Raw genomic sequence first — 15,048 nt, 5'->3', positions numbered from 1 at the left:
GAACGAAATAACGAATGAAAGTTCGAACGAAAGAAAGTCCGAACATACGTAGGAACGAACGAACGAACGTACGTCCATACGTAGGTACGTACGAACGAAGGAACGACCGAACGATCGAAGGAATGAACGTACCTTATGTCCATACGTACGAGCGAACGAAAGAATGAACGGACCAACGAAACAACGAACGTACGTACGTAAGAACGAACGGACGAACGAATGAACGATCGAACGAACAAACTCATTTACGTACGAACGAACGAAACAACGAACGAACGATCTAGCGTACAAAAGAACGTACGTACAAACGAACGAACGTACGTAAGTACGTACGAAACAACGAACGAACGTACGTACGTACGAATGAACGAAAGTACGAACGAACTTACGTACGTACGTAGACACGAAATATCGAACGAACGTACGTACGTCCGAACGAACGAATGATCGAACAAACGAACGAACGAACGAACTTACGAACGAATGAACGAACATTTGTACGTACGTACGTCTAGACGCCGGAAAGAACGTACGTAGGTACGAACAAATTAACGAATGAAAGAACGAACGAACGAACGAAGGTTCGTACGTAAGAACGATCGAACGAACGAACGAACGAAAGAAAAAACGTTCGTACATAAGAACGAACGAACGAGTGAAACGAACGACCGAACGAACGAACGAAAGTCCGTCCGTACGTACGAACGAACGTACGTCCATACGTATGCACGAACGAACGAACGAACGATCGAACGAAAGAACGTACCTTATGTCCATACGTACGAACGAACGAAAGAACGAACGAACATACGTACGTATGTACGAACGAACGAACGAATGTACTTACGTACGTACGAACGAACGAAAGAATGAACGAACGAATCAACGAAACAACGAACGTACATTAGTACGTATGTACGTAAGAACGAAAGGACGATCGAACAAACGATCGAACGAAAGAACGTACCTTATGTCCATACGTACGAACGAACGAAAGAACGAACGAACATACGTACGTATGGACGATCGAACAAACGAACACACGTACGTACGTACGTACGAACGAACAAATGAACGAACAAAAGAACGAACGAACGGACGGACGAACGTAAGTACATACGAATGAAGGAACGAAAGAACAAACGTACTACGTACGAAGGAAGGAATGAACGAACGAACGAACGAACGAGCGTACATAAGAATAAAAGAACGAAAGAACGTATGTACAAACGAACGAACGAAAGAACGAACTAACGAATGAACGTACGTACATACGAACGAACGTACGTACGTACGAACGAACGAATGAACGAACCAACCAACCAACGAACCAAGGAACGAAAAACGAACGAACGAAATTACAAACGAACGAACGAACGAACGTACGTACGAACGAACGAAAGAAAGAACGAAATAACGAACGATAGAACAAACGAGCTAAACGAACAAACGAACAAACGTACTTAAGAACGAACGAACGAAGGAACGAACGTACGTACGGACGGACGAAAGAACGAACGAACGTACGTACATAAGTCCATACGTACGAACGAACAATGGAACAAACGAACAAACGACCGAACGAACGAACGAACGACCGAACGAACGAACGAACGAACGACCGATCGGACGAACGAACGACCGAACGAACGAACGACAGGACGATCATACGTACGTACTTACGAACGAACGATCGAACGAACGAACGAACGTACGTACGTACGTATGTAAGTAGACTCGAAATATCGAACGAAAGTACGTACGTCCGAACGACCGAACGAATGAACGAAGAACGAACGAACGAACGAACTTTCGAACGAATGAATGGAATGAACAAACGAACGTTTATACGTACGCACGTACGTCCGGACGCAGGAACGAACGTACGTACGTAAGAACGAACAAACGAACGTACGTAACGAAGAACGAAAGAAAGAACGAAAAAACGAACGAACGATCGAACGAACGAACGAAAGAATGAAAGTTCGTACTTAAGAACGATCAAACGAATGAACGAACGAGCGAAATGAACGAAAGAACGAACGAACGAACGCACGTCCATACGTACGTACGTACGAATGAAAGAACGAACGTACGTACGTAAATACGAACGAACGAACTTACGTACGTACAAAGGAGCGAAAGAACGCAATGAACGAACGAACGAACGAAAGAACAAACAAGCGAACGTACGTATGTACGTATGTACATACGTACGTCCGGACGCAGGAACGAACGTACGTACGTAAGAACGAACAAACGAACGAACGAACGTACGTAACGAAGAACGAAAGAAAGAACGAAAAAACGAAAGAACGAACGAACGATCGAACGAACGAACGAAAGAATGAAAGTTCGTACTTAAGAACGATCAAACGAATGAACGAACGAGCGAAACGAACGAAAGAACGAACGAACGTGCTTACGTAAGTCCGAACGAACGAACGCACGTCCATACGTACGTACGTACGAATGAAAGAACGAACGTACGTACGTAAATACGAACGAACGAACTTACGTACGTACAAAGGAGCGAAAGAACGCAATGAAAGAACGAACGAACGAAAGAACAAACAAGCGAACGTACGATCTTTCGTACGTACGTACGAACGATGGAACTAACGAACGAAAGTACTTACGTACATACTTATGTACGTATGAAAGAACGAACTAACGAACGAATGTATGTACGAACGAATGTATGTACGAACGAATGAACGAACTTCGCACGCACGTACGAACAAAAGAACGTACCTTATGTCCGTACGTACGAACGAAGGGAGAAACGAACGAACGTACGTACGTACGAACGAACGAACGAACAAACCGAGCGAAAGGACGAACATTCGAACGAACGATCTTTCGTACGTACGTACGAACGATGGAACGAACGAACGAAAGTACTTACGTACATACTTATGTACGTATGAAAGAACGAACTAACGAACGAATGTATGTACGAACGAATGAACGAACGTTCGGACGCACGTACGAACGATCGAACGAAAGAACGTACCTTATGTCCGTACGTACGAACGAAGGAACGAACGAACGATAGAACGAACATACGAACGAACGAATTTACGTACGTATGTACGATCGCCCGAATGAACTGGCGTACGTACGTACTAACGAACGAACTTATGTACGTACGTACGTCTGGACGCAGGAACGAAGTACGTACGAACGAAATAACGAATGAAAGTTCGAACGAACGAAAGTCCGAACGTACGTAGGAACGAACGAACGAACGTACGCCCATACGTAGGTACGTACGAACGAACGAACGAACGAACGAAAGAACGGACGGACCATCGAAACAACGAACGTACGTACGTAAGAACGAACGGACGAACGAATGAACGATCGAACGAACGAACTCATTTACGTTCGTACGAACGAACAAACGAACGAACGATCTAGCGTACAAAAGAACAAAAGAACGTACGTACAAACGAACGAACGTACGTACGAAACAACGAACGTACGTACGTACGAATGAACGAACGAAGGAATGAACGTACGTACGTAAGTACGTATATAAAAATGAACGAACGAACCAACGAAAGGACGAACGTACGTACGTACGAATGAACGAAAGTACGAACGAAAGTACGTACGTCCGAACGAACGAAGGTTCGTATGTAAGAACGATCGAACGAACGAACGAACGAACGAAAGAACAAACGTTCGTACGTAAGAACGAACGAACGAGTGAAACGAACGACCGAAAGTCCGTACGTACGTACGTACGAACGAACGTACGTACATACGTAAAAATGACCGAAGAAAAGAATGAACGATCGTACGTAGTTACGAACAAACGAACGAACAAATGAACGTACGTAATTACGTACTTACGAACGAACAAACGAACGAAATTACGAACGTACGGATGAATGTACGAACGAACGAACTAAAGAACGAACAAACCGAGCGAAAGGACGAACATTCGAACGAACGATCTTTCGTACGTACGTACGAACGATGGAACGAACGAACGAAAGTACTTACGTACATACTTATGTCCGTATGAAAGAACGCCCGAACGAACTGGCGTACGTACGTACTAACGAACGAACTTATGTACGTACGTATGTTCGAACGTACGTAGGAACGAACGAACGAACGTACGTCCATACGTCGGTACGTACGAACGAAGGAACGAACGAACGATCGAACGATCGAACGAAAGAACGTACCTTATGTCCATACGTACGAACGAACGAAAGAACGAACGAACGAGCGTACATAAGAATAAAAGAACGAAAGAACGTACGTACAAACGAACGAACGAATGAAAGAAAGAACGAACTAACGAATGAACGTACGTACATACGTACGTACATACGTACGTACATACGTACGTACATACGAACGAACGTACGTACGTACGAATGAACGAACGAATGAACGAACCAACCAACCAAAGGACGAACGTACGTATGTAAGTAGACACGAAATATCGAACGAACGTACGTACGTCCGAATGATTGAACGAACGAAAGTACGAACGTTCGTACGTAAGAATGATCACACGAACGAACGAGCTATAATCTGTACGTACGTACGAACGAAAGAACGAACGTCCATACGTACGTAAGGGTGGATGAAAGAACGAACGAACGTACGTACATGAGTCATTAAGTACGAACGAACAAACGAACGTACGAACATACGAACGAACTTACGTACGTACGAAGGAGCGAACGAACAAGATGAACGAACGAAAGTACGAACAAACGAACGTACGTACGTACGAACGAGCGAAGGAACGAACGAATGAATAAACGTACGTACTTACGTACGTATGTACGAACGAACGAACGGAAGAACGAACGTGCGTACGAACGTAAGTATGTACGTACGAACAAACCGAGCGAAAGGACGAACATTCGAACGAACGAAAGGACGAACGTACGTAGGAACATTGGAACGAACGATCTTTCGTACGTACGTACGAACGATGGAGCGAACGAACGAATGAAAGAACGAACAAACGTACGTACAATCGAACGAACGAATGTACGTACGAACGAATGAACGAACGGACCAACGAAACAACGAACGAACGAACGTACGTACGTAAGAGCGAACGATCGAACGAACGAACTCATGTACGTACGTACGAACGAACAAACGAACGAACGAACGGACGAACGAACGTAAGTATATACGAACCAACGAACGAACGTACGAACAAACGAACGAAACAACGAACGAACGAACGATCTAGCGTACAAAGAACGAAAGAACGTACGTACAAACGAACGAACGTACGTATGAAACAACGAACAAACATACGTACGTACGAATGAACGAACGAACGAATGAACGTACGTACGTAAGTACGTATGTAAGAACGAACGAACGAACCAACGAAAGGACGAACGTACGTACGTACGAATGAACGAAAGTACAAACGAACTTACGTACGTACGTAGACACGAAATATCGAACGAACGTACTTACGTCCGAACGGACGAATGATCGAACAAACGAACGAACGAACGAACTTACGAACGAACGAATGAACGAACAAACAAATGAACATTTGTACGTACGTACGTCTAGACACAGGAAAGAACGTACGTACGTACGAACAAATTAACGAATGAAAGAACGAACGAAGGTTCGTATGTAAGAACGAACGAACGAACGAGTGAAACGAACGACCGAACGAACGAACGAAAGTCCGTACGTACGAACGAACGTACGTACGCACGAACGAACGAATGAACGATCGAACGAAAGAACGTACCTTATGACCATACGTACGAACGAACGAACGTACGTATGTATGTATGAACGACCGACCGAACGAACGAACGAATGTACGTACGAACGAATGAACCAACGAACGTACATACGTACGTATGTACGTAAGAATGAAAGGACGAACGAATGAACGAACGTACGTAAGTACGAACTAACGAACGTATGGACGATCGAACAAACGAACACACGTACGTACGTACGTACGAACGAACAAACGAACGAACAAAAGAACGAACGAAAGAACGAACGAATGAACGAACGAGCGTACATAAGAACAAAAGAACGAAAGAAAGTACGTACAAACGAACGAACGAAAGAACGAACGTACATACGTACGAACGAACGAGCGTACGTACGTACGAATGAACGAACGAATGAACGAACCAACCAACCAAGGAACCAACGAACGAAAGGACGAACGTACGTATGTAAGTAGACATGAAATATCGAACGAACGAACTTACGAACGAATGAACGTACAAACGAATGAACGTTTGTACGTACGTACGTCTGGACGCACGAACGAACGTAGGTGCGTACGGACGAAATAACGAATGAAAGAACGAACGAACGAACGAGCGTTCGCAGGTAAGAACGATCGAACGAACGAAAGTACGAACGTTCGTACGTAAGAATGATCACACGAACGAACGAGCGATAGTCCGTACGTACGTACGAACAAACGAACGTCCATACGTACGAACGAACGTACGTAAGGGTGGATGAAAGAACGAACGAACGTACGTACATGAGTCATTAAGTACGAACGAACAAACGAACGTACGAACATACGAATGAACGAACTTACGTACGTACGAAGGAGCTAACGAACAAGATGAACGAACGAAACAACGAACGAACGTACGAACAAACGTACATAAGTACGAACGTACGAGCAAACGAACGTACGTACGTACGAACGTGCGAAGGAATGAACGAATGAATAAACGTACGTACTTACGTACGTATGTACGAACGAACGAACGGAAGAACAAACGTGCGTATGTACGTACGAACGAACGAACTAAAGAACGAACAAACGATCGACCGAACGAACGAACGAAAGTACGAACGTACGTAGGAACATTGGAACGAACGATCTTTCGTACGTACGTACGAACGATCTTTCGTACGTACGTACGAACGATGGAGCGAACGAACGAATGAAAGAACGAACTAACGAGTGAACGGACGTACTTACGTATGTACGACCGAACGAACGAACGAAAGAACGTACGTAGGTACGTACGTACGTACTTACATAAGTACAAACGAACGAAGATACGTACCTACGTACGTACGGACGAACGAAAGAACGAACGTACATACGAACGAACGAACGAACGTACGTCCATACGTACGAACGAACGAACGAAAGAACAAACGAAAGAACGAGAGTACAAAAGAACGAACGAAGGAGCGTACAGACGAACGAGCTAACGAATGAACGAACGAACGTAAGTACGTACAAACGAACGAATGTATGAACGTACGTACGTACGACCGAACGAACGAATGAACGAACGAACCAACGAAACAATGAACGAACGTACCTGCGTACGTACGTACGTACCTAAGAACGAACGGATGAACGAACGTACGTAAGTACGAACTTACGAACGATCGAACGAACGAACACACGTACTTACCTACGTACGAACGAACAAAAGAACGAATGAAAGGACGAACGAACGTAAGTACATACGAACGAATGAACAAAAGAACGAACTACGTACGTACGAACGAAGGAACGAACGAACGAATGTACGTACGAACGAACGTACGTACGAACGAACGAACGAATGAACGAACCAACCAACGAAACAACGAACGTACATGCGTACGTAAGAACGAAAGGACGAACGAATGAACGAACGTACGTAAGTACGAACTTACGAACGTATGGACGATCGAACAAACGAACACACGTACGTACGTACGTACGTACGAACGAACAAAAGAACGAACGAACGGACGGACGAACGTAAGTACATACGAACGAAAGAACAAACATACTACGTACGAAGGAAGGAACGAACGAAACAACGAACGAACGAAAGAGCGTACAAAATAACGAAAGAACGTACGTACAAACGAACGAACGAACGAATGAACGTACGCAAGTACGTAAGTCTAAACGAACAAAGATACGTACCTGCGTACGAACGAACGAACGAAAGAACGTACGTACGAACAAACGAACGAACGTACGTACGAATGAACGAACGAATGAACGAACCAACCAACCAACGAACGAAAGGACGAACGTACGTAAGTAGACACGAAATATCGAACGAACGTACGTACGTCCGAATGATCGAACGAATGAACGTTTGTACGAACGTACGTCTGGACGCACGAACGAACGTAGGTGCGTACGGAAGAAATCACGAAAGAACGAACGAACGAGCGTTCGCAGGTAAGAACGATCGAACGAACGAAAGTACGAACGTTCGTACGTAAGAATGAACACACGAACGAACGAGCGATAGTCCGTACGTACGAACGAACGCAGGATCGAACGTACGTAAGGGTGGATGAAAGAACGAACGAACGTACGTACATGAGTCATTAAGTACGAAAGAACAAACGAATGTACGAACATACGAACTTACGTACGTACGAAGGAGCGAACGAACAAGATGAACGAACGAACGTACGTACGAAGGAAGGAAGGAACGAATGAATAAACGTACGTACTTACGTACGTATGTACGAACGAACGGAAGAAAGACCGTGCGTACGAACGTAAGTATGCACGTACGAACGAACGAAAGAACGAACAAACGAACGACCGAACGAAAGGACGAACGTACGTAGGAACATTGGAACGAACGATCTTTCGCACGTACGTACGAACGATGGAGCGAACGAACGAATGAAAGAACGAACTAACGAATGAACGGACGTACTGACGTACGTACGACCGAACGAAAGAACGTACGTACGTAAGTACAAACGAACGAAGATACGAACCTACGTACGTACGGACGAACGAGCGATGGAACGAACGAACGAACGTACGTACGTACAAACGAACAAAAGAACGAACGAACGTACTTTATGTCCATACGTACGAACGAACGAACGTACTTTATGTCCATACGTACGAACGAACGAACGTACGTATGTACGAACGACCGACCGAACGAACAAACGTACGTACAAACGAACGAACGAATGTACGTACGTAAGAACGAAAGGACGAACGAATGAACGAACGTATGGACGATCGAACAAACGAACACACATACGTACGTACGTACGAACGAACGGACGGACGAACGTAAGTACATACGAACGAAGGAACGAAAGAACAAACGTACTACGTACGAAGGAAGGAACGAACGAACAAACGAACGAACGATCGTACGAAAGAACGTACGAACGAACGAACGAATGAACGTACGTAAGTATAAACGAACGAAGATACGTATCTGCGTACGTACGTACGTCCGAATGATCGAACGAACGAATGAACGAACGAACTTACGAACGAATGAACGTACAAACGAATGAACGTTTGTACGTACGTACGTCTGGACGCACGAACGAACGTAGGTGCGTACGGACGAAATAACGAATGAACGAGCGTTCGCAGGTAAGAACGATCGAACGAACGTTCGTACGTAAGAATGATCACACGAACGAACGAGCGATAGTCCGTGCGTACGTACGAACAAACGAACGTCCATACGTACGAACGAAGATACGTACGAGCGAACAAAAGAACGATCGAACGAACGAACATACTTTATGTCCATACGTACGAACAAACGAACCAGAGTACAAAAGAACGAACGAACGAGCTAATGAATGAACGAACGAACGTACCTGCGTACGTAAGAACGAACTTACGTAAGTACGAACGAATGAACGATCGAACAAACGCACGCACGTACTTACGTACGTACGAACGAACGTAAGTACATAGGAACGAACGTACGAAACAAGGAACAAACGAACGTACGTACTTACGTACGAACGATCGAAGGAACGTACCTTATGCCCGTACGTACAAACGAACGAAAGAACGAACAAACATACGTACGTATGTAGGAACGACCGAACGAATGTACGTACGAACCTGCGTACGTACGTTAGAACGAACGGATGAACGAACGTACGTAAGTACGAACTTACGAACGAATGAACGATCGAACACACGTATTTACGTACGTACGAACGAACAAACGTAAGTACATACGAACGAAGGAACGAACGTACGTACGAACGAAACAAGGAACAAACGAACGTACGTACTTACGTAAGTACGTACGTACGAACGATCGAAGGAACGTACCTTATGCCCGTACGTATAAACAAACGAAAGAACGAACAAACGTACGTACGTATGTAGGAACGACCGAACGAACGAACGAATGAACGTACGTAAGGATGAACTTAGGAACGAATGAACGATCGAACGAACGAACTCAGAGCACAAAAGAACGAACGAACGAGCGTGCAAACGAACGAACGAGCGTGCAAACGAACGAACGTAAGTACTACGAACGATGAACGAACGTACGTACGAATGAATGAACGAACGAATGAATGATCGTACGTACGTAAAATCGAGAGAAAGAACGAACGAAAGGACGAACGTAGGAACGAACGATGAACGAACGTAATCGGGAAATATCGAACGAAAGTACGTACGTCCGAACGAATGAACGAAGAACGAACTTACGAACAAAAGAATGGACGTTTGTACGTACGTCCGCACGCAGGAACGAACGTACGTACGAACGAAAGAAAGAACGAAATAACGAACGAAGGAACGATCGAACGAACGTACGTAGTATGCACGTAAGAACGAACGTTCTCAATTTTATGAAAATAATCTTAATCTGGACATTTGAAAACTTACCTCTGCAAAGTTTAATTTAAAGAAAATATTATTCAGAAACTAACAAGGAATCAGTCTGGTGTGGGGCACTAAACTACACTTATGGCTCGTATTCTTCCCTTGTGGTCTTCTCTGTCTTTCTACTTGAGGTGATTGTCTATGTAAACTTTACAATATTCTTGTGTATGAAAAACTCATAACTTGTCATTGCATAATATATTTAACGAGTGAAGCAATTAAAAGACAATAAACATGAAATATACTGTGATTACAGGATGCAATATTCAAGAAAGAATAATGTGTAGGGTTGTCAGGAATAGGGGATCTGGTATAGAGGTCCTTACATTATGGAAAGGAGATTGAAAGGAGTGGGAGGTGAATATTGGAAAGAAACAAAACAAAAACAAATCTAAAATATTTGGAAATATTTTAGTCATAATTTCCTTTGCATAAAACACAGGAACATGAAGCAAATATAGAAAACAAGAAACTACAGTTTTTCTTTCTCCCCTGTATGAATATATTTGTGTCTAGATAAGACAATATTCTGAGAGAATGATTTACCACAGACATCACAATGATATGGCTTCTCTCCTGTGTGAATACGATTGTGTCTTGCTAGGTCTCTATTCACAGAGAATGATTTACCACAGCTATCACACTGATATGGTTTTTCTCCCGTATGAACACGAATGTGTTTCTGTAAACCATTATTTTGAAAGAATGATTTACCGCAAATAACACAATGATATGGTTTCTCTCCTGTGTGAATACGATTGTGTCTTGTTAACTCACTATTTTGAGAGAATGATTTCCCACAGATATCACAAGAATACGGTTTCTCTCCAGTATCAGTATGTTTGTGCGCAGTAAGTTGACTTCTTCGAGAGAATGATATGCCACAGATATCACAATGATATGGTTTCTCTCCTGTATGAATACGTTTGTGTGTAGACAAGGTACTACTTTGAGAGAATGATTTACCACAGATATCACAATGATAAAGGCTTCTCTCCCGTATGAATAATTTTGTGTCCAGTTAAGTGACCACTCTCAGAGAATGATTTACCACAGATATCACAACGATATGGTTTCTCCCCTGTATGAGTACGTTTGTGCCTAGATAAGGTAATACCCATAGAGAATGATTTACCACAGATATCACAGTGATACTGTTTGTCTCTCGTATGAATGCGATTGTGCATAGTTAAGTGACCTTTTCCAGAGAAGGACTTTCTACAGATATCACAGTTATATGAAGTCATCTCTTTTCTCATGTGTTCAGGGGAAAATCAATTCTATAATTTTCTCTCTCTTTTCTATTACTTTTCCTTACATACACTTCTACTACTGGATTTCTGTCCAGTGTTACCTTTGTTTAGCAACACTTCTATAAATTTATCCAACATCAATCAGCATACAAGCTCCTCTTCTTGACAACCCAGTCATTGATGTTCAAATATTTGGTTAATATCAATATTTCAGAGCAAATGTTTCACAGGAATTCTTCCACAGATTTGTAGAAACAATGTTATACATCTCTTTTATATAATATTTTCGTTTAGTCTTTCAAACGTGGCAGATATTGAGGATGTTTCTTCTGTCATCTGATGTTCTGAAATTATAGAGAAAGAACAGTGTAAAATGTAGAGGCAACTTAAAGAATACAGATTCATTTCTATTGCGATAAAGTGTAGAAACAAACATTTCTTTTAACAACTGAGCTGGATGCCAACAGTTCCATGAAGAAGTGGCGATCTCTCAAAGAAGATGGAAGATGTGGAAGCAGGACACCCAAGAAGACATGGGATGAAGTGCTGATGAGCAAACTCAGGATGCTGAACCCTTCAGGTGATATGATAAAGACCAAGATACCTGGCACCTCGCTGCACTCAAGAAGACCCATACTCCACAGGAGAAGTATTCAGACTCATCCTTCTAGTGGCCTAAAGCACTGGCGACCATTATTCATAAAAGCAGATGAGAAGGGCCATGTAAAAGAGTCATCAAATAGGAGCAACTGTATCGTGCCACATAAAAGCACCATGTGTACTGTGAGTGGTTGGGACCAGGAAGGTCATCCAGCTGTAGAAACCCTTAGGAATCAGAATGGAGTGTGCTGCAGCCACCCAGCTCTGTTTAAACCATCCAACCGATTCCAGCAAGGACAACAGACATTAAAAGATTACGATGAACTTCAATATTCATGACCCATAGCAGAAATTTAATGCAGTTTGCTCCAGAGAAAATAATGGATTTTTTGAAAACAAACGGCATTATTGCTACAAGTAAAACGTGTGTTTGCACACACAATATGAATTTGAAGCCATCGGCCAGATCGGTGGATGGATTTGTGCGCCAATGTGGAAATTGCAAGAAAAATATTTCTGTAAGGGCAAACACTTTCATGGAAAAGTTAAAGTTGTCCTTACAGAAAATTTTAAACCGTTTATTTCATTTTGTTTTCGAGGTAACTGTAACAACTGCGGCCTTATAGGCTGGCATAGATAACAAAACCAAGAACCAGTGATGTAACTTTTGTCGAGAAGTGTGTTTGGGGCAGATGCTTCGAGACCAAGCCCTGCTCCATGGTCCCGTTTATGAAGTAGAAATAGATGAGAGTTTGCTCTTCAAAAGGAAGAGCAACGTAGGAAGGAGAGGCCATGAAACGTGGGTCGTTGGGTGTTATGACACCACTGTGAAGAAAGCATTTTTACAGCGCATACCCAACAGAAACACAGCAAAACTGGAAGCTGTAGTAACAGAAAATGTGTTGCCCGATAAATGGGCCAGCAATAGGAATTTACAGTAACTTGGCTATATTCACCAAACAGTAAACCATTGACAAGAACTTCGCTGACCCTGAGACGGGCGCTTGCACAAAGCACACTGAGGCCTATCGGTCCTGAATCAAAACAAGGTTGAACTATGTCACCAGACCATTGGGTGATCATAAATTGGTCCGGCGTCAACAAATCTATGGAGAAATGTATGGAATTTCCAGAATTTCTATATATTTCTCAAACACATTGCCAAAGTTTATTCCCACTAAATTCCACCGGAGCATATGTTGTACAAAAAAAAAAAAGGAACATTTTAATTTCACGGTATTTCTTTGCTGTTTTCATTGTTTCAAAAGAGTTTGGTGTTATTTCTGCATTCATATTTTTAGTAACTTGCAAGAAAATTGTCAAATTACTGCAGGAAATTACTCTGAAAGGAATCTTTGCAGAAAGGTGAGTAAATTGATTGTATATTTATTTCATGATGATATCACAGTTTTGTGAAATTTGGCTGTTGTTTCTAGCCTGCTGGAAGCCGTAGAATCGAGAGGGGACGGGGTTGGTGTGTTTTGTTTTTCCAACAAAATTGAAATTTTACAAACAATTTTTCAGAAATCATAAAAAAATAAAATTTCCGGAAAAAGGTTTAAAAAAAGATGAGGAAATGGGGGTGGGGCGCGAAGGGACATTGCAATCCTGAAGTTGCGAAGTTTGAAAAATGGTTTCTTTTTTCAGAATCGGAATCTCCTCAGCCGAAAACGTGGGCTTCCCTAAAAAGAAATAAGAATCTTAAAGAGGGGAGGAGTCCGTTTACGTCTGTAGCTACCAATCTCCTGATCCCTGCTTCCTATACGCCTTATGTAATCTGAACCTTTCCCCCCCTTATTTATTAATTTTTTTCACGGAATCCCACGTTTTAGGCTGTGGAAACTCCGATTCTGAAAAAAAATTGTTTGAAAAATTTCAATTACCCCCCCCCCCCAAGCAGGCTATTTACATGCTAGAAATAACAGCCAAATCTCACAAAACTGCGATAACATAAAAATAAGGGGGGAAAGGTTCAAATTACATATAGTCCATTTGGACCCTTCACTTTCTTAATCCAGACCACCACATCGCCTTGGCCAGAGAATGGTCTCAACATGTTGCCGAGTCTAATCTTTGATGCCATATTTTACCATGGACAATAGATCTTTGGGGGTGGGGGGCGAAATAGCTTGTAGTATGAAGAGAGAAAACAGAGAAAGGGGAATCGAATCTTTCTTACCTGTCCATTCGCGGGGGAAATGTTCTCCCACAATCCACGTGGTCGTTGCCTTTTGTTAGTCATACACGTCCACCCTTCACGGCACGTGCTCTTTTGCGCGCTTCCGTACTCAGGGACGCCCTCGTCCCACTTCCGTCTTCAACACAAGACCACAGGAAATGTTTCATAAAGTATTGTTATATATGTGTGTGTATGTGGTAATAGAGAAACGCATTATAAGTACGTAATTTAAGTATTATAAATGTATTATTATCAACGGATTAAGAGAAATTCATTCAAAGGACATTTAACTGACTATCGACTTCAAAGAGGAAGTACGTTCAATGCACATGCGCATCTCCCCTTCCGAAATATTTAAGAAAGATAAC

General features: G+C 42.7%; 1 protein-coding gene across 1 annotated transcript in view; it reads right to left on the bottom strand.

Moving 5' to 3' along the window:
- LOC149130289 (uncharacterized) overlaps positions 1 to 11,895 on the bottom strand; it is a 39,289-nt gene extending 27,394 nt beyond the window's left edge. The window contains exon 1 of the mRNA XM_089345708.1: positions 11,766 to 11,895. Within this exon, the coding sequence (XP_089201834.1) occupies positions 11,766 to 11,895 (130 nt within the window). The remainder of the gene's footprint in view (positions 1 to 11,765) is intronic.
- Between the last annotated feature and the right edge of the window lie 3,153 nt (positions 11,896 to 15,048).

The sequence above is a fragment of the Octopus bimaculoides genome, chromosome 29 (genome assembly GCF_046866305.1).
Source record: "Octopus bimaculoides isolate indiv1 chromosome 29, ASM4686630v1, whole genome shotgun sequence".
NCBI classification, from domain to species: domain Eukaryota; kingdom Metazoa; phylum Mollusca; class Cephalopoda; order Octopoda; family Octopodidae; genus Octopus; species Octopus bimaculoides.
This window is presented reverse-complemented; position numbering and strand designations above follow the sequence as displayed.